General features: G+C 41.9%; 1 protein-coding gene across 1 annotated transcript; it reads right to left on the bottom strand.

Moving 5' to 3' along the window:
• Positions 1-12509, bottom strand: LOC109897771 (erythroid transcription factor). Its single transcript, XM_020492328.2, has 6 exons — positions 12282-12509; positions 10440-10676; positions 9790-10290; positions 1135-1280; positions 851-976; positions 1-589 (listed from the first exon to the last, which is right to left on the bottom strand). The coding sequence occupies exons 2-6, from the start codon at positions 10651-10653 to the stop codon at positions 302-304; spliced, it is 1275 nt and encodes a 424-aa protein (XP_020347917.2). The 5' UTR covers positions 10654-10676; positions 12282-12509; the 3' UTR covers positions 1-301.
• Positions 12510-21817: the final 9308 nt, after the last annotated feature.

Raw genomic sequence — 21817 nt, 5'->3', positions numbered from 1 at the left:
GACGTATAAACTTTACTTTTATTGTTTTACTTTTCAGAAACATAGAATATGCCTTTTAACAAAATACAGTCAAATTATTCTGTAAAAGTTTACATTTTTTGATCTTGAAAAAATTTGCCACCATATTATGTCCAGTGTTTGGACAAGATCAACTTCACACACAAAATTGGTAAGCAAGTATAAATGCATTTATGTACAGGGCATCCATTGCTACAAAGAAGCTTTTCCTCAGTAGGCTACTTTGTGTCTCTATGCTCTGTACGTTGCTGCCTTTATGGGTCTGCATATGCCCAGGTCTGTTTCACACCAGAGTGGGCACCATGGCAGTGTTTGGGTGTTGGGTGTAGGACAGGTTGGCAGATGGGTGCAGGCCGGAAGGGGGGGGGGGGAAGTGAGGGGTGTGGCTGTAGGAGAGCAGTGACCCTGGGCCCAGGGAGTAAGGGCCCCCGTGGTAATCGAGGGTGGGACCCTGTGATAGGTCAGGGTATTGCTCCAACATGGCACTCATCTTGCCCTTCTTGTTCTTGTTGGACACTTTACGGTTTCGTGTTTGGATACCGTCTTTCTTCATAGTAAGGGGTCTGTTGACCTGTGAAAAGAGAAGTGTGCCTTTACTTCATATACATAAGCTAGTACATTCTCTTTCTCCGTTATTACCCTGAAACTACTATACTACATGAGGTAGATCTAAAACAAACCGCTATTGTGGTTCAATGACTAGGGTTCAGTAGCTTGGAGTTGTGTGGGGTTTTGTCTTTTTAACCAGTGAAGGGGTGCTAGCTAGAAGCTGGTAATAGTAGCTCTCTAGCAGTCAATATACTGTATCAGTGTATCTTGTTCATTGACTCACGTTGTGCAGCTTGAAGTAGAGTCCACAGGCGTTGCACACAGGCTCACCGCTGGCGTTCCGTCTCCACAATGTGGTGGTGCTGGTGTTACAGTTGGCACATTGTGTCCCAGCCCGCTTACTGACAATCTGAAACAGAGAGAGAGGAATGTACGTCAATTCTGTGGATGAAAGGTGAGTTCCAATGTTCATTTGGAATCTTTGAGTTTTTCAATCAGTAGATTGGCATGTCAACACAATAGAATTTACAACTGATTAGCTTATCCAATCCTTGTGCCATATCATACCAGTCTTTTCTTTGGCCGGATCAGGGGACGGTTTTGGCCATTCATCTTGTGATAAAGCCCACAGGCGTTACACAGGTAGTGTCCTGTCCCATCTCGACGCCATAGAGGGGTGTTAGTGGCTCCACAGTTGACGCACTCCCTGGCGTCTGCCACAAATCACAAACACACTACATCAGTCTCCTACCGGTCATTTGTCCCAAAGAATCATCTGAAATCCCAAAGGATGTTCAGAGGAAAGCATGGGTGGATTAGCCATCTGGAAATTCTGGCAAATACCCATTGGGCTGGACCATTTTTTAGTTGGGTGGGTTGGTTGAAATTAATACACAAAAATGTAACTATATAAAAATAAAACAATTAAAAAACCTAACATGGCTGGCGGACCATGGGCATGTTGCGCAATTTCTTAATATAAACTGGACAAAAATGTAAACCCAACATGTAAAGTGTTGGTCCCATGTTTCATGAGCTGAAATATAAGATCCCCAGAAATGTTCCATATGCACAAAAAGCTTCTTTCTCTCAAATTTGGTGCACATATTTGTTCACATCCCTGTTAGTGAGCATTTCTACTTTGCCAAGATAATCCATCCACCTGACAGGTGTGGCATATCAAGAAGCTGATTAATTCTTATGGATCAGATCCCGTTAGCTGGATCGATTTGACAACACCCGGTGAAATGGCAGAGCGCCAAATTCAAATTAAATTATTCAAAATATTTAACTTTTATACAATCACAAGTGCAATACACCAAATTAAAGCTGAACGTTTTGTTAATCCAGCCACCATGTCAGATTTCAAAAAGGCTTTACGGCGAAAGCAAACCATGCTATTATCTGAGGAAAGCGCCCCGCATACAAATACATGACAATCATATTTCAACCCGCCAGGCTCGACACAAAACTCAGAAATAACCATATAATTCATGCCTTACCTTTGAAGATCTTCTTCTGTTGGCACTCCAATATGTCCCATAAACATCACAAATGGTCCTTTTGTTCGATAAATTCTGTCGTTATATCTCCAAAATGTCAATTTATTTGGCGCGTTTGATTCAGAAAAACACCGGTTCCAACTCGCCCGACATGACTACACATTATCTAATAAGTTACCTGTAAACTTTGTCCAAACATTTCAAACAACTTTCCTAATTCAACTTTAGGTATTTTAAAATGTAAATAATCGATCAAATTTAAGACGGGATAAACTGTGTACAATAGAGGATGAAATGAAAGTGGAGCGAGCTTCAGGTCACGCGCCCCAAACAAAAGAGTACACACACCCAGAATGGAAAGGGCTACTTCTTCACTACTCAAAGGAAAAACATCAACCAATTTCTAAGACTGTGACATCTGGTGGAAGCCATAGGAACTGCAAGCATATTTCTATTCAAACAGGCTTGCCATAGAAAACCAATAGAAAACAGATTGACCTCAAAAAACAAATTCCCTGGATGGATTGTGCTTGGGGTTTTGCCTGCCAAATCAGTTCTGTTATACTCACAGACATTATTCAAACAGTTATAGAAACTGCAGAGTGTTTTCTATCCAAATCTACAAATAATATGCATATCCTAGCTTCTGGGCCTGAGTAGCAGGCAGTTTACTTTGGGCACGCTTTTCATCCGGACGTGAAAATACCGCCCCCTAGCCCAGAGAGGTTATTAAACAGCACGATCATTACACAGGTGCACCTTGTGCTGGGGACAATAAAATGGCACTCTAAAATGTGCAATTTCGTCACACAACACAATGCCACAGATGTCTCAAGGTTTGAGGGAGCATGCGATTGGCATGCTGACTGCAGGAATGTCCCCCAGAGCTGGTGCCAGATAGTTGAATATTAATTTCTCTACCATAAACCACCTCCAACGTCGTTTTAGAGAATTTGGCAGTACGTCCAACTGGCCTCACAACCGAGACCACGTGTAATCATGCCAGCCCAGGACCTCCACATCCGGCTTCTTCACCTACAGGAGAGTCTAAGACCAGCCACCCGGACAGCTGTTGAAACTGAGGACTATTTATTTTATTTATTTTTTATTTAAATTTGTAAAAATGTTTACCCCCTTTTTCATGGTATCCAATTGGTAGTTACAGTCTTGTCTCATCGCTGCAACTCCCGTATGGAGAGGCGAAGATCGAGAGCCGTGCATCCTCCGAAACACAACCCAACCAAGCCGCACTGCTTCTTGACACAATGCCCACTTAATCTGGAAGCCAGCCGCACCAATGTGCCAGTTGCGATAGAGCCTGGACTCAAACCAAGAATCAACGGCTTGGTTGGGTTGTGTTTCGGAGGATGCACGGCTCTCGATCTTCGCCTCTCCATACGGGAGTTGCAGCTAGCACTGCGAAGCTGCCTTTTCTGTCTAAAATGAAGTCCTTTTGTGAGGAAAAACTCATTCTGATTGGCTGGGCCTGGCTCCCTAGTAGGTGGGCCTGGCTCGCAAGTGGATGGGCCTATGCCCTCACATGGCCAGCCATGGCTGCGCCCCGGCCCAGTCAAGTGAAATCCATAGATTAGGGCCTAATGTAACGGTTTTCTTCTTCCTCTGACGAGGAGTATGAAATATCGGACCAATGCGCAGTGTGGTAAGTGTCCATAATATATTTAATAAACTGAACACAGAATACAAAAGAACAAGAGAAATAAATGAAAAAATAGAAACAGTTCTGTATGGAAAACACAGACACAGAAAACAACTACCCACAAACACCAGGTGGGAACAGGCTACCTAAGTATGGTTCTCAATCAGAGACAACGATTGCCAGCTGCCTCTGATAGGGAACCATACCAGGCCAAGCACATAGAAATAGAAAACATAGAACACAAAACATAGAATGCCCACCCCAACTCATGCCCTGACCAAACTAAAATGGAGACATAAAAAAGGAACTAAGGTCAGGACATGACACCTAATTAATTTATTTCAATTGACTGATTTCCTTATATGAACGGTAACTCATTAAAATTGTTGAAATTGTTCGATGTTGCGTTTATATTTTTGTTTAGTATATAATGAGCCTTTGGCTGATTAGTGTGCAACGGACAGTTTTGTGATAGGCTGAGCTGAGGTCATGCAAACTCACATTCAAAGTCAAATGCGACATCAGCAGAGACCTGTTCTGACTCCCAGACTCTAGTGACATCAGTTAGACAGCTAAGTAAAAAACAGAAAGAGCTCCTATAAATGTAGAAAGAGTACATGGCTACTGCTGGCTAACACCTTTGTCCCGAAGCAAGCAACAGTTAGCCTTGAGCTAGCTTCGAGCTAGGCCCATCTCCCAGCTAGCCGAAGAGGTCTACCAGCTAATTCTTGGGCTACATTACCTCTTTTGCCAATTGGCCTGGGCCTGGGCCCTTTATTGCCAACACGGAGCCGCGCCGATCCATCACGATCCATTAGTACGTCTGCCGACGTAATCGTCAGAGGTGGTTTCAACAGGCTTTTCCGTTGCGACGTCGCGAAGATCCTTCTGCTAGCCCCGGCCCGCTAGCTTTCTGAATCACCGTCTCTCCAGCTCGCCTAGCGTAGTAGCGATGACCGAACGGCTCCCTGACTCACCTATTGCTGCTTATTGGACCCTATGATCACTCGGCTACACATGCCTCTCCCTAATGTCGATATGCCTTGTCTACTGCTGTTTAGGTTAGTTATTATTGTTTTATTTCACTGTAGATCCCCCAGCCCCGCCCAACATGCCTTAGATAGCTCTTTCGTCCCACCCCCCACACATTCTGAGACCTCACCTGGATTAACTTGTGCCTCCAGAGAAACAACCTCTCTCATCGTCACTCAGTGCCTAGGTTTACCTCCACTGTATTCACATCCTACCATACCCTTGTCTGTACATTATGCTCTGAATCTATTCTACCACGCCCAGAAATCTGCTCCTTTTATTCTCTGTTCCCAACGCACTAGACTACCAGTTCTTATAGCTTTTAGCCGTACCCTTATCCTACTCCTCCTCTGTTCCTCTGGTGATGTAGAGGTTAACCCAGGCCCTGTAGCCCCCAGCACCACACCTATTTCCCATGCGCTCTCAATTGTTGACTTCTGTAGCCGTAAAAGACTTGGTTTCATGCATGTTAACATTAGAAGCCTCCTCCCTAAATTTGTTTTATTCACTGCTTTAGCACACTCAGCCAACCCAGATGTCCGAGCCATGTCTGAATCCTGGCTTAGGAAGGTCACCAAAAATTCTGAAATTTCCATCCCCAACTACAACATTATCCAACAAGATAAGATAAGAACTGCCAAAGGGGGCGGAGTTTCAATCTACTGCAGAGATAGCTTGAAGAGTTCTGTCATACTATCCAGGTCTGTGCCCAAACAATTCAAGGTTCTACTGGTCATGGGTCCACCTCAGCCACGGTCAAGGTCCTAAACGATATCATAAACGCTGTCGATGAAAGACAGTACTGTACTGTGCAGCCGTCTTCATCGACCTGGCCAAGGCTTTCAACTCTGTCAATCATCGCATTCTTATCGGCAGTGGTTAGAGTGTTGGACTAGTAACCGGAAGGTTGCAAGTTCAAACCCCCGTGCTGACAAGGTACAAATCTGTCGTTCTGCCCCTGAACAGGCAGTTAACCCACTGTTCCTAGGCCGTCATTGAAAATAAGAATTTGTTCTTAACTGACTTGCCTAGTTAAATAAAGGTTAAATAAAAAATATCCTTGGTTTCTCAAATGACTGTCTTTCCCCGTTCACCAACTACTTCTCAAATAGACCTCTGGCAGTCTCTATGGGGTGCCACAGGGTTCAATCCTCGGGCCAACTCTTTTCTCTGTATATATCAATGATGTCGCTCTTGCTACGGGTGATTCTCTGATCCACCTCTAAGCAGACGACACCATTCTGTATACATCTGGCCCTTCTTTGGACACTGTGTTAACAAACCTGCAAACGAGTTTCAATGCCATACGACACACGTTCCGTGGCTTCCAACTGCTTTTAAATGCTAGTAAAACTAAATGCATGCTCTTCAACAGATTGCTGCCCGCACCCGCCCGCCCGACTAGCATCACTACGCTGGACGGTTCTGACTTAGAATATGTGGACAACTGCAAATAACTAGGTGTCTGGTTAGACTGTAAACTCTCCTTCCAGACTCACATTAAGCATCTCCAATCCAAAATTTAATCTAGAATCGTCTTCCTATTTCACAACAAAGCCTCCTTCACTCATGCTGCCAAACATACCCTTGTAAAACTGACTATCCTACCGATCCTCAACTTCAGCGATCATTTACAAAATAGCCTCCAAAACTAAACTCAGAAAATTGGATGCAGTCTATTACAGTGCCATCCGTTTTGTCACCAAAGTCCCATATACTACTCACCACTGCGACCTGTATGCTCTCATTGGCTGGCCCTCGCTTCACATTCGTCTCCAAACCCACTGGCTCCAGGTCATCTATAAGTCTTTGCTAGGTAAAGCCCCGCCTTATCTCAGCTCACTGGTCACCATAGCAACACCCACCCGTAGCATGTGCTCCAGCAGGTATATTTCACTGGTCATCCCCAAAGTCAACATGTCCTTTGTCCTCCTTTCCTTCCAGTTCTCTGCTGTCAATGACTGGTACGCATTGCAAAAATCACTGTATCTGTACACAGTCCATCTGTAAATACAACACGCAACTACCTCATCCCCCATATTGTTATTTTTTTATTTGTTGCTCTTTTGTACCCCAGTAACTCTACTTGCACATTATCATCTGCACATCTATCACTCTTACTACATTTGCACACACTGTACATAGATCTTTCTATTGTGTTGTTGACTGTACGTATGTTTTTCCCATGTGTACCTCTGTGCTGTTGTTTTAGTCGCACTGCTTTGATTTATCTTGGCCAGGTCACAGTTGCAAATGAGAGCTTGTTCTCAACTGGCCTACCTGGTTAAATAAAGGTGAAATAAAAAAATTAAGAAAACAAAAAACATTCTACATTGTCACCTCAATCAAAACTTCCAGATTTTTGGGAGGCTAAAAGCATGATTTAGTCAAACAGTAAAGTGCATTATGCTCATGATTCCTGTATTAAAACTGTCTGCCCTGCCCCTGTGCCTGTGCACTCGCTGAGGCCTGCTGCTGTGATGAGTGAGCCACTCTCCTCTCCCCCACATGCGCTTGAGAGAAAAATGTGTTCTGATCGTATAACATTTCCAGTGGCGGAAAAAGTACCCGACCATCATACTTGAGTAAAAGTAAAGATACCTTAATAGAAAATGACTTGAGTAAAAGTAATAGTCACCCATTAAAATTCTACTTGAGTGAAAGTATAAATAATTTCAAATTCCTTATATTAATAAGCAAACCAGATGGCACCTTTTTCTTGTTTTTTTATTTACGGAAAGCCACGGTTACACTCCAACATTCAGACATATTTTACAAACGAAGCATGTGTGTTTAGTGAGTCCACCAGATCAGAGGCAGTAGGGATGACCAGGGATGTTCAGTTGATAAGTGCGTGAATTTGATTATTTTCCTTGGCATTTCAAAATGTAACAAGTACTTTTGGGTGTCAAGGAAAATGTATGGAGAAAAAATAGTGTGTGTAGTGAAGTAAAAGTAAAAGTAGTCAAAAATATAAATAGACTGAACATTTTAAAATGCAAATGCGGTGAAAACACAGCTTTGGAAGCTTCATTCCTTGTCACTGTCAAAGAGAGGAGGGTCTCAGCTTTCTGTAGTTATAATTGTTATTTCTCAACTCTGAATATGCAGCTCAATAGCTACTATTTGGTATGGCTTTGAGGTATTGAGTAGAACTTGAGCGAAATGCAATTGTTGTTGAGGGCATAGGCCTATAGGTCTCATTGTTAATACTGTAGTGCTGTTAAGGTGAACATATTACCACCACACAATCAAATTCACAATCAAATTCCACGTGACCATTTAGTCATGGTAACTTGGCTTCTCCAAGCTCTGATGATGCTGATGGTCATTAGTAGCCTACCAAACTTGACAACTGTCGGGTACCCAGGACTCTATCTAAAGCGGCCAAATAACTTCTTAAAATTAAGCACATTAATCTTCTTTACAACGGTTGTAGAGGCTAACAGAAATACATAGGCAGCACGAGTTAAAAATTTGGGGAAAATCATTTTCACCATAAAAATGCACCTTTATAATAAAGGTGCATTTGCATAATCGCAAATGTTAAACAATGTTAGAGGCAGCTTATGGTAGAGAAATTAACTGGCAACAGCTCATGTGCACATTCCTGCAGTCAGCATGCCAATTTCACGCTCTCTCAAAACTTGAGACATCTGTGGCATTGTGTTGTGTTGTGTAACAAAACTGTACATTTTCACGTTCGCTTTTATTGTCCCCAGCACAAGTTGCACCCATGTAATGATCATAGTGTTTATCAGCTTTTTGATATGCCACACCCGTCAAGTGAATGGATTATCTTGGTAACGGAGAAATGCGCACTAACAGGGATGAAAACTAATTTGTGTTCAAAATTTGAGAGATATAAGCTTTTTGTGCATATGGAACATTTCTGGGATGTTTTATTTCAACCCATGAAACATGGGACCAACACCTTATATGTTCCGTTTCTACTTTTGTTCAGTGTATTATGTTCAGCCCAATGGCACAACGGCCATTTTGGCCGCAAAAGGCATAGATTGTTTAGGGGGCATTACGGCCACACAAGGGGGATGCCACCGGGAAATTCGAGGCCTGGTGAGAATATTATCAAGTGCTTGTCAAATTGGAAATGAGTGACTGATGAAGTGTGTGCAGCCTGCAAAAAAAAAAAACTTTTCAAATCATCATTAGAGTTGCATCATGCAGCCTTAGAATGTATTAAAAATCTAAACATATAGCCAGTGGTGGAAAAAGTACCCACTTGTCATACTTGAGTAAAAGTAAAGATACCTTGAAGGAAAATGACTCAAGTAAAAGTGAAAGCCACCCAGTAAAATACTACTTCAGTAAAACCTAAAAGTATTTGAATTTAAATATACTTTAGTATCAAAAGTAAAAGTATAAATCATTTCAAATTCCTTATATTAAGCAAACCAGATGGCATGCTTTTCTTGTTTTTTAAACATAAAGACATAAAGACAACTCAGAGAATGCTATTCTGTTTTTCTGAAATAGACTACATTTTCTTCATATCATGTTTCTTTAAACCTGTCTAAAAAAATAATGGATTCATTGTGATGGTGTAGACTATATTAAATGGATTTAAAATGGATTACATTTATTTTTTTAAATGTAGATGTTCCAAATGTCTGCATCAGTGAATTGTAGGCTGTACATGGAGGCCAGGAGATGCTAAACTTGTTTATGTTAATTAACTGTCAATTACCATGAGACCGGCAGTTATTTTCTTGACAGTCACCGGCTGACAAAATGTAATGACCCTCACAGCCCTACTGTAGGTGGTAGCCTACAACTGCAAAGTTTTTTTAGGACATTACATTTACTGTTGGATGAATACATGGCTACTAGCAGTGGGTATTATATTTAGAGTTAGCAATCTAGTTCATGTGTTTTGAGTTTCCACTTCCTCAGGTATTGAACCCCAAATAATTAGCCTACGATATTAGTTAGTGCACATAAAGATGTATGTAATTCATCTCTACTGAACCCCCCCAAAATCTGGAAATTCTGGAGTCCTATTTTGCTCACCTGGTGGGGACAGCCTCATCTTATTACGTAGTTTGGGAGAGTAGGAGGAGGGGTTAATCCATGCCCCTGGAGAGTAGAGGCCTGCTGTGCTGTAGTCCTGTGGAGAGGTTATGTACGAGCTGTAGGGGCCCAGCATCTGCGAGTGGGAGTGGGGAGATGGTGTGTAAACACCCCCAGCAGCTGAAGTCAGATTCAGAAAACTGCTTCCACCACCTCCCGCTAAAGGACTCAAGCGCTCGGCCTTCAAGGCCTCCTGAAGCCTGGGACTTTCCTTGCCATCCCTGCCTGGAGAGGAGTACCCATTTCTGCAGGAAAACGAGGATGTGGCACTGGAGGCATAAAGGGAGGTTGGGGTGTGTGGGTGTAGTGGAGTCTTGGTGAAAGGGTTACTGGTCCAAGTAGAGGTTGATGGGTTGTAAGGAGAGCTCAGAGAGTGGCTTCCAGGCCCTTCCAGCCATTGGAGGTTGCTTGGGAGAGAGGGTGAGGAGTACACTTGGCGAACTGTATGAGAGAGATACAATAGAAGGGCATAGTTGTCAGGGGAGTCCCTCATTACACATTTTTCAAATACTTTTATATTCAATGTTAACTTAAACTCTGAAAGGTCAACATAAACGTTTTAAAGTTATGTAAGGTTCCACACTGCTGACCTGAGCTGTGTCTGTAGGCTGATGGAGCCCTGCTGTGGCTGGGGTTGGAGAAGTAGGAGGGCAGGCTGGTGAAATCAGTCTCATGGTTGGAGAAGAAGGGCTCTCCCTCCTCTCCTGGAGGTAGTAAGCCAGGCTCTGAGGAGAAGCTGGCCAGGGGATCAGAGCTGAGCAGAGCCGGAGACACCCAGTGAGACTGTTCAGTGGAATCCTCCATGTTTACAGAGATAACCACTGACTCTGAAACAACAGAAAGGATTTGGAGAAATCTGTCATTCTTAGGGAGTCCCAGGGAATAGATCTAGTTGGTACCTGATTTGACCTATGGCAACAACCAGACAGGACCGGCATCTCAGTAGGCCGATGTGATTTACATTCAAGTGTTTACAAATAATGGTGTTTGTGTGGATGCCATTTTAAAGAAACCCATGTAACTTCAAGACATGATGGTCCCTCGACAGCAGCAGTTATTTTCTAACTTCCCTTTCAATAATCCTCATTTGCCTGTGGCTGAAAATAGACCCTAATAATTAATAAACCTATCTGAAATTACAAACAGTGAATAAACGTTTGCTGACTACAACAAATGACCTTTATAGGAATTCATATTATTATTGTAAAAACAGAAATTGAGAGAAACATCCCTGGGCTAAAACATTGAGTTCTTCTAAGGAAAAAACAAATAAAAATTGTAATAATGAAATTGAATTTCCATTGAAAATTAATTCAATGGAAATAATCTGTTTATAGATGTTTATAGCTGGTGCTTAGATAAGTTGATTTAGTTCAGTGACAATTTTGCATAATATAAAGTGAGTTTATCACATTTAATGGAATTGATGGTATAATGTAACAAATAGTTATTGTAGCCAAAACAAATAATGAATCTCTTGAAACAACGGAAGTATGGTCTGCTCTGTAACACACAGTGCAGGGTGTTAGTAGGGTGTTAGTAGTTAGTAGTAGACACAATGTTGCACCATATCTTTAGTCACTTGTGATAAGAGAAAAGAGGATCATAATAGGGTCTGATGAAGTCTGAGAAAATCAGATAGAGTACATTATTGTCCTACTTAATATACCTAGCATCTAGCATATGACGGAATCAACTAATCTCATCTGATTAGTAGAAATCTATTGTCACACATTTACTGCTGACTAACAGCCGGTGGACCATAGAAAACCACTGTTATGGAACTTCTCTTAATAAAAAAATTGTGCATAATAAATCAATGCTATCACTGCAATAACAACAACAAAACAATTTGCCCAAATAATCACAATAGGAAATTGTGAAATGACACTGTAAATATCCAATGGTATAGCAGAGTTTCACTCTCATTGTATACCGGACGTTATGGCAAAAATAAATAGATTTCAAAATTGTAAAGTGAAATAGTTACAATTCAAATGTTCATTAATTTAATGAAAATGCTTTATGTTAAATTAAGATTCAACTCAAATTATTAATCCAACTAAATACTAGCATACTAGCAATAAAGACATGATGATCAATTAAGACCCATGTTGATAAGTGTACACTTGTCTGGATATAAATAATTCAACCATGCCCTCCTTTACTGCAACTGTAGTGTTACAGTTGTAGCTAGGGTTACCAAAATGTAACGTGATGAAAAGGTTTAAGAACTTTATCTAACGAAGCCATTGCCACTTATCACTTTTATCTCCCATAGTGTTGCAGCCAATCAAACAACGCATGATCTGGAGTAATGCAGAATGCGAACTTCCACAGGTTCTAGTTTCACACCATTACACTTCCACTGTCACTCACAGGCTGATAGTGTGTACAGTGGCACTGTAATGTGACAGAAAAGCTGTACCTACCTGAGGTCCCTGTGAGGAGTGGATGTCAAAGGTGAGTAAAGTACGGCCGCAGTAGAAAGATACCCAACTAGGTGAGAGATTAAGAGATCAGCCTGAGGTTTGTATCTGTGTATGTGTGGGAAAATCTCCAGAAGACTAACTGAGTTCTAGAACCCCTCGAAAATGACTGAGATTAAGGTTAGAAAGGGAGCGATGGGAGGGGTTGGGGAGAACTTTTTTGAAAGACACACCTCCTTGTCCTGCTATACCAAGAGATCTAATTTGTCTGTTAGGGTAGACTCACTATAGTTAGTCCCAACTAGAAATTGTCAGCAAATGTATCAATACCCAGAAACTCCTTATTATGATGATTATTTACTTCTATGTTATTGATAGGAATGGTTAACATGAACAGTTTTTTACATTTTCTATTTGATTCCATTTATTTCGTGGTATTGTTGTATAAAAAAGGGAGTTGATGGGTATTCATATGGCTTGTGTCAGTAATATCTGGAATAGCCGACTAAACTCAGCTCCACGATTTACAATAGATTTGAACTGCAACTAGTGTGGGGGGACTGGAGCTCCAACGTCACATACATTTTTTTTTTAAATCAAAATCGACACATTTCAGCACCCCGACAATAGACTGTAAATGCATGCTGTTCTTTGGGTGCTGAAATCTGTCATTTTTTTATAACATTTTATTTTATGTTTGGTCGGAGCTCCAGTCCGCCCACACTAGTCGCTGCTCAACTCTATCTCAAATCGTGGGGTTGAGTTTGGTGGCTACAGTTGAAGTCAGAAGTTTACATACACCTTAGCCAAAGACATCTAAACTCAGTTTTTTACAATTCCTGACATTTAATCCTAGTAAAAATTCCCTGTCTTAGGTCAGTTAGGATCACCACTTTATTTTAAGAATGTGAAATGTCAGATTAATAGTAGAGAGAATTATTTATTTCAACTTTTATTTATTTCATCACATTCCCAGTGGGTCAGAAGTTTACATACACTCAATTCGTTTTTGGTTGCATTGCCTTTAAATTGTTCAACTTGGGTCAAACGTTTCGGGTAGCCTTCCACAAGCTTCCCACAATAAGTTGGTTGAATTTTGGACATTCCTCCTGACAGAGCTGGTGTAACTGAGTCAGATTTGTGGGCCTCCTTGCTCGCACACACGTTTTCAGTTCTGCCCACAAATTTTCTACAGGAATTGAGGTCAGGGCTTTGTGATGGCCAATCCAATAACTTGACTTTGTTGTCCTAAAGCCATTTTGCCACAACTTTGGAAGTATTCTTGGGGTCAGTCTATTTCTATTACAATCTATTTTGTGAAGTGCACCAGTCCCTCCTGCAGCAAAGCACCCCCACAACATGATGCTGCCACCCATGCTTCACGGTTGGGATGGTGTTCTTCGGCATGCAAGCCTCCCCCTTTTTCCTCCAAACATAACGATGGTCATTATGGCCAAACAGTTCTATTTTTTTTTCCTCAGACCAGAGGACATTTCTCCAAAAAGTACGTTCTTTGTCCCCATGTGCAGTTGCAAACCGTAGTCTGGCTTTTTTATGGCGGTTTTGGAGCAGTGTCTTCTTCTAGGCTGAGTGGCCTTTCAGGTTATGTCGATATAGGAATCGTTTAACTGTGGATATAGATACTTTTGTACCTGTTTCCTCCAGCATCTTCACATGGTCCTTTGCTGTTGTTCTGGGATTGATTTGCACTTTTCGCACCAAAGTACATTCATCTCTAGGAGATAGAACGCGTCTCCTTCCTGAGTGGTATGACGGCTGCATGGTCCCATGGTGTTTATACTTGCGTACTATTGTTTATACAGATGAACGTGGTACCTTCAGGTGTTTGGAAATTGCTCCCAAGGATGAACCAGACTTGTGGAGGTCTACAGTTTTTTTTCTGAGGTATTGGCTGATTTATTTTGATTTTCCCATGATGTCAAGCAAAGAGGCACTGAGTTTGAAGGTAGGCCTTGAAATACATCCACAGGTACACCTCCAATTGACACAAATGATGTCAATTCCAAGCTGTTTAAAGGCACAGTCAACTTAGTGTATGTAAACTTCTGACCCACTGGAATTTTGATACAAATGACAAATACAAATCATTACAAAAACAAAGTGATTAACCAGTCATAACTAGCCAATGGCAATGCAGATTACACAGTAAGCAACCAATCAATTAAACCCAGGATATAACATCATGGAACACCCTGCTTCTTCGCATCTAGAAACGTATTAAAAACACAAATTAACAAACTTATAAGTTAAATAATCTGTCTGTAAACAATTGTTGGAACAATTACTTGTGTCATACACAAAGTAGATGTCCTAACCGACTTGCCAAAACTATAGTTTGTTAACCAGACATTTGTGGAGTGGTTTAAAAATTAGTTTTAATGACTCCAACCGAAGTGTATGTTAACTTCTGACTTCAACTATATGTCTCGACCAATGTCTTGGACTAATAAAATGTGTAGGTCAGAATTTCACTGTCTCTGAATTTCACTGAATTTTGCACACTGGAATTCTTCTCAGTGTCTGCTCCTGAATTACAATCTTCATTGAGTTATGCAGCCACTTGCAGCAGGGACTATTTTTGTCTGTTGATGGCTATGCATACAACGCTGATAAGACCAACATCGTAAAAAAGAGAGATGGGCATTTTAACAAAACAAATAAAAAATGCAAAGAATACATTTCTCTGTGGTTCTGCACAGCTTAGAGTGTAGGACAGTAATGCAAATTGGGAGAGGTGCTGCAATCATGGAGAGAGATATGGTCTGGACACAGGCAGGCTTCAGACAGGCCTCACTCTGTCACAATCATTTGGTAGTCAAAGCATCCTCGACTTTCCTCCTCCTTTGTTCATTTACAGTTTTCATGGAAATTAGGAGAGAGTTAGAGAGAAGTGAAACCTTTCATTGCACAAGAAACACGTCCTACTGTAGCTCACTGCCTGTAACTGTCTTTTTGAAGTGGAAATGTAAGAGAATTTACATGAACAACTGCTGTATAGTCCCTGTTCCTATCATGGTGATAGAGAGCATTCAAATACACAATATTCAAATTAGAACAATTCAGAGGAACTATATCTGTTGATGAATTAAGTATTCAATCTTAAATCGGAGAGATAATTTTGAGCCTTATAGCTCACTCAAAGAAAGAGAAAACAATGAAGAAGAGAGAGAGAGGATGAGGTCCTGGCTGTGTACAGCTAGGTTTGTGTGAGGAGAGGAGAGTGGCGGAGAGCGGTGGCGAGGGATGTGGCTGGTGGCACTCAGTGAGCTGCTTGTCTCTGATAAGAGGTTATCAAGATGAAAGGGGGAGGCCGGGAATTACGGGCCTAACACTGTCACCCAGCAGACACAGAGGAACACTGTCACCCAGCAGACACAGAGGAATATACAGTAGGTATTATACTAATCATAAAATGTTTATTCTATTCTACTGAGCCATTTACTTTACGTTCGTATTCATTTATTTTATTATTTCTTACTGTTGTTGAATTGTTGAGAAGGAACCTGCAAATAAGCATTTTGTTGGACGGAGTATACCATGTGTTTCCTGTACATACAACCAATAAAACCTGAAACCCTGCAAAGCCATGTCACTCTTAATACACAAATGTACATAAGCTAAAAAACACATTTACACACACATATACATCTCTGTCTATGCACTGGCACACACACGCACGCGCACACACACACACACACACACACACACACACACACACACACACACACACACACACACACACACACACACACACACACACACACACACACACACACACACACACACACACACACACACACACACACACACACAGCACACACACACACACACACACACACACACACACCACACACACACACACACACACACACACACACACACACACACACACACACACACACACACACACACACACACACACACACACACACACACACACACACACACATACACACACACACACACACACACACACACACACACACACACACACACGCGCACACACACACACACACACACACACACACACACACACACACACATACAGAGAGAGAGAGAGAGAGAGAGAGAGAGAGAGAGAGAGAGAGAGAGAGAGAGAGAGAGAGAGAGAGAGAGAGAGAGAGAGAGAGAGAGAGAGAGAGAGAGAGAGAGAGAGAGAGAGAGAGAGAGAGAGAGAGAGAAAGATATCTGAAACTGACAAAGTGGAACCTATAATATACAGTTGAGCAGTTCTATGATATGGTTATGACATGATGATGGGGAGGGGGGACAGCGGTGGCAGTCCAGTGGCCATTGGGGTCAGACCTCCAATTCCGAAGAAACAGTCTTCTGTGTATGCAGTAGTGTTATCTCTACCACACAGAGGCTGCTGAGCCATTCTCAGATACCAGTATACCCCCCCCCCCCCCCGTCTCTCTCTCTCTTTTTCTAGCTCTCTGTGCCAGAAAGAAATCTCCTGGGGAATCTACACAGTTATAACGGTAAAAAGACAGATTATTACACAAATAATGTAGATTTTTATTAATTACCTCAATAATGGTCCCTAACTTTTTTATGTTTGTTGTAAGTAACCAATTATAGGCTGGTACCACACCCCAACTGTCATAAAACACTGACACACCACAACATATGTGTGCAAAGAACTCTAAGCAAGGCTAATGTCAGCACTTGCTTCATCTGATACACGAGAGACAGATATGCATGTCTTATAGAGGTCCTGGAAGAGAAGAGCACAGCTTAGTAACAGATCATATTCATAGAGATTTGATTTTTATATATTTTATTCAGCAATAGGAAAATAACAAATATATGTTAACATTTTTCACTACCATCTATTGCCCTTTCTTTGTAGTTCTCCCACTAGTAAATGTTATTCTAAATATAAAAATCAGAATGACAAAGATTCCTTCTACTGTTGCAAGTGCTTGAAATACAATAAAATACCTTTACTGTCTAAATCTATCTTTCCTATTGGAAAATGTAAGATATTTCCTATTTGATACTATTTGACTGCTCATTGTTTTGCATTATGATAATGAAATCAAATGTTGAACATATTTATCAAAAGTAAGATCAACTCGAGTGTATTAATATATCATATAAGATCTGAATTGATCATGGCATGGTGGTTATGGTGGTTAGGGTGACTATCATCACACCTTGGAACAGTGAAAGCTGATAGAACCCTAGCAGGATTCCTGAAATCCTTGAGTAGGCCCATATCAACTCGTCAAAAAAAGAAACATCCTCTCACTCTGCGTTTATTTTCAGCAAACTTAACATGTGTTAATATTTGTATGAACATAACAAGATTCAACAACTGAGACATAAACTGAACAAGTTCCACAGACATGTGACTAACAGAAATGGAATAATATGTCCCTGAAGAAAGGGGGGTCAAAATCAAAAGTAACAGTCAGTATCTGGTGTGGCCACCAGCTGCATTAAGTACTGCAGTGCATCTCCTCCTCATGGACTGCACCAGATTTGCCAGTTATTTTTGTGAGATGTTAGCTCACTCTTCCACCAAGGCACCTGCAAGTTCCCGGACATTTCTGGGGGGAATGGCCATAGCCCTCACCCTCCAATCCAACAAGTCCCAGACGTGCTCAAGGGCATTGAGATCCGGGCTCTTCGCTGGCCATGGCAGAACACTGACATTCCTGTCTTGCAGGTAATCACGCGAACGAGCAGAACGAGCAGTATGGCTGGTGGAATTGTCATGCTGGAGGGTCATGTCAGGATGAGCCTGCAGGAAGGGTACCACATGAGGGAGGAGGATGTCTTCCCTGTAACGCACAGTGTTGAGATTGCCTGCAATGACAACAAGCTCAGTCCGATGAAGCTGTGACACACCGCCCCCGACCCTTGACTGACCCTCCACCTCCAAATCGATCCCGCTCCAGAGTACAGGCCTCGGTGTAACGCTCATTCCTTCGACGATAAACGCGAATCCGAACATCACCCCTGGTGAGACAAAACCGCGACTCGTCAGTGGAGAGCACTTTTTGCCAGTCCTGTCTGGCTCAGCGACGGTAGGCTTGTGCCCATAGGCAACGTTGTTGCCAGTGATGTCTGGTGAGGAGCTGCCTTACAACAGGCCTACAAGCCCTCAGTCCAACCTCTCTCAGCCTATTGCGGACAGTCTGAGCACTGATGGATGGATTGTGCATTCCTGTTGTTGTTGCCATCCTGTACTTGTCTCACAGGTGTGATGTTCAGATGTACCGATCCTGCGCAGGTGTTGTTACACATAGTCTGCCACTGCGAGGACAATCAGCTGTCCATCCTGTCTCCCTGTAGCGCTGTTTTAGGCGTCTCACAGTACGGACATTGCAATTTATTGCCCTGGCCATATCTGCAGTCCTCATGCCTCCTTGCAGCGTGCCTAAGGCACGTTCACTCAGATGAGCAGGGACCCTGTGTTTTTCAGAGTCAGTAGAAAGGCCTCTTTAGTGTCCTAAATTTTCATAACTGTGACCTTAATTACCTATCATCTGTAAGCTGTTAGTGTCTTAACGACCGTTCCACAGGTGCATGTTCATTAATTGTTTATGGTTCATTGAACAAGCATGGGAAACCGTGTTTAAACCCTTTACAGTGAAGATCTGTGAAGTTATTTGGGTTTTATGAATTGTCTTTGAAAGACAGGGTCCTGAAAAAGGGACGTTTCTTTTTTTGCTGAGTTTATAACATCATATGACCACCCTCTGGTGGTGGAAATGTTTCAGTAGCCGAGGTTCATTCATTTTAAACGGAGTGTCTTCATTCAATGGGAATAATAAGATCACTTTCAAATAATTGGCTCAGTTGTTGAGGGACTTTCCAAGATGCCAGGCTTCTTGCTTTCTGAGCTGGGAGGGGATTGTGTGCACTGCAGTGAATGGAATATTGAAATCTCAGGAATGTACTAAACATGTTTTATAGCTTATTTTTCAAGAAACTTGGCACAAATTGTTCAAATCAATAACCAGCTGAATAAATTAAGAACATTTATCTGGACAAAAAAAGGAGGATTGTGTTTCAAACAAGGAAAAATAATATGTTGGAATATATTTAAATAAAATATAAATATATTTAAATATATTAGGAACATGTATTTATCAAATATATAAATAAATAAAATGTATGTACATATATTTGTAAAATACACACTCACTGACTCAATCTCATAGAAAATCTGTGGGCAGAACTGAAAAAACAAGCGAGCAAGGAGGCCTACACACCTGACTCAGTTACACCAGCTCTGTCAGGAGGAATGGGTGAAAATTCACCCAACTTATTGTGGGAAGCTTGTGGAAGGCTGCCCGAAAATTTTGACCCATGTTAAACAATTTAAAGGCAATGCTACCAAATACTAATTGAGTGTATGTAAACTTCTGACCCACTGGGAATGTGATGAAAGAAATAAAAGCTGAAATAAATCCTTCTCTCTACTATTATTCTGACATTTCACATTCTTAAAATAAAGTGGTGATCCTAACTGACCTAAGACAGGGAATTTTTACTAGGATTAAATGTCAGGAATTGTGAAAACTGAGTTTAGATGTCTTTGGCTAAGGTGTATGTAAACTTCCGACTTCAACTGTACATAAATACATGTACATCCATGCTGTTAAAATGCACTGAGTGTACAAAACATTAGGAACACCTTCCTAATATTGAGTTGCACCCCTTTTTGCCCTCAGAACAGCCTCAAGTAATCCGGGCATGGAATCTACAAAGTTTCGAAAGCATTCCACAGGGATCCTGGCCCATGGTGACTCCAATGCTTCCCACAGTTGTGTCAAGTTGGCTGGATGTCCTTTGGGTGCTGGACCATTCTTGATACACACTGGAAACTGTTGAGCTTGAAAAACCCAGCAGCGTTGCAGTTCTTGACACACTCAAACCAGTGCATCTGGCACCTACTGACATACCCCGTTCAAAGGCACTTAAATCTTTTGTCTTGCCCATTCACCCTCTGAATGGCACACATACACAATCCATGTACGAATTGTCTCAAGGCTTAAAAATCCTTCTTTAACCTGTCTCCTCCCCTTCATCTACACTAATTGAAATGGTGACATCAATAAGGGATCATAGCGTTCACCTAGATTCACCTGGTCAGTCTATGTCATGGAAAGAGCAGATGTTTCTAACTCATGACGTAATTGGACAAACCTAAGTCTAATTTTAAAATAATACTCATCGGCAATTCTGGGTAAGCCCGAAAAATGATATTAGGCAATACTGGCCAATGTTATTACTTTTCATTATTTATAGGTATTTCCAAGATGGCGTAGCAGTCGGGCGTCTGTTTTGTTTGTCTTGTCCCGTCCCGTGTATATATCATTTTCTTTGTATATATTTCGTAAATAATTTTTTGATTTTTAATCTCAATTTCCATCAACCGACTGAACATACTCTCCTGCAACCCGCCTCACCCAATGTGGTATGGATCTGCAATTTTTTTATACTTTAGAACCGGAACCCCCATCAGAAGCTAGCCAGCTAACTAGCTACTAGCTAGTAGTCAGTTAGCCACTGCTAGCGGTCATCACTGTGATCAGCCAGCCTCAGCCCGGTCAATTCCTGCCAGTCTGCACAACGCGAAATCAACCCAGAGCATATTGGACTTTTTCTCCACCAAATCTCCGGATTACTACTGCAAGCTTTGAACCTTTACTCCGGATCATCGCAGCTAGCTTGCTGCTATCCGAGTGGCTATTCCTGGCTAAAGTCTCTGTCCCGAAGCAAGCATCAGTTAGCTGGAGCTAGCCTCGAGCTAGACCCATCTCCTGGCTAGCCGAAGAGATCCATCAGACAATTCCTGGGTTTCAATACCTCTTTTGCCAATTGGCCTGGACCATTAGCTGCCAACACGGAGCCCCGCAGATCCATCACGACTGGTCTGGCGATGTAATCCGTCCAAGGAGGTTTCAACAGGCTCTTCCGTTGCGACGTCCCCCTGAGGCCCAACTGCTAGCCTGCTATCCCGGCCTGATAGCTGTCTGAATTGCTGTGTCTCCAGCTCGCCTAGCTACTCACTGGACCCAATGATCACTCGGCTACAAATGCCTCTCCCTAATGTCAATATACCTTGTCTATTGCTGTTTGGTTAGTGATTTTTGTCTGATTTCACTGTAGAACCTCCAGCCCTGTTCAATATGCCTTAGCTAGCCCTTTTGTTCCACCCCCCACACATGCGGTGACCTCACCTGGCTTAAATGGTGCCTCTAGAGACCAAACCTCTCTCATCATCACTCAATGTCTATGTTTACCTCCACTGTACTTACATCCTACAATATCCTTGTCTGTACATTATGCCTTGAATATATTCTTCCACACCCAGAAATCTGCTCCTTTAACTCTCTGTTCCCAATGCACTAGATGACCAGTTCTCATAGCCTTTAGCCGTACTCTTATCCTACTCCTCCTCTGTTCCTATGGTGATGTAGAGGTTAACCCAGGCCCTGCAGCCCCCAGCATCACTCCCATTCCTCTGATGCTCTCATTTGTTGACTTCTGTAACCATA

The sequence above is a fragment of the Oncorhynchus kisutch genome, linkage group LG1, assembly GCF_002021735.2.
Source record: "Oncorhynchus kisutch isolate 150728-3 linkage group LG1, Okis_V2, whole genome shotgun sequence".
Classification (NCBI taxonomy): Eukaryota; Metazoa; Chordata; class Actinopteri; order Salmoniformes; family Salmonidae; genus Oncorhynchus; species Oncorhynchus kisutch.
Note: the sequence above shows the minus strand (reverse complement) of the source record. Positions and strands in the feature narration are given on the sequence as shown.

Excerpts from the sequence above, each read along its gene's own strand:
- LOC109897771 (XM_020492328.2), bottom strand. The coding sequence starts at position 10,653 with ATGGAGGATTCCACTGAACAGTCTCACTGGGTGTCTCCGGCTCTGCTC. Across the intron at positions 10,291-10,439 it reads AGCCTACAGACACAGCTCAG|TTCGCCAAGTGTACTCCTCA; the intron begins GTCAGCAGTGTG and ends TCTCTCATACAG. Across the intron at positions 1,281-9,789 it reads GATGAGGCTGTCCCCACCAG|ACGCCAGGGAGTGCGTCAAC; the intron begins GTGAGCAAAATA and ends GATTTGTGGCAG.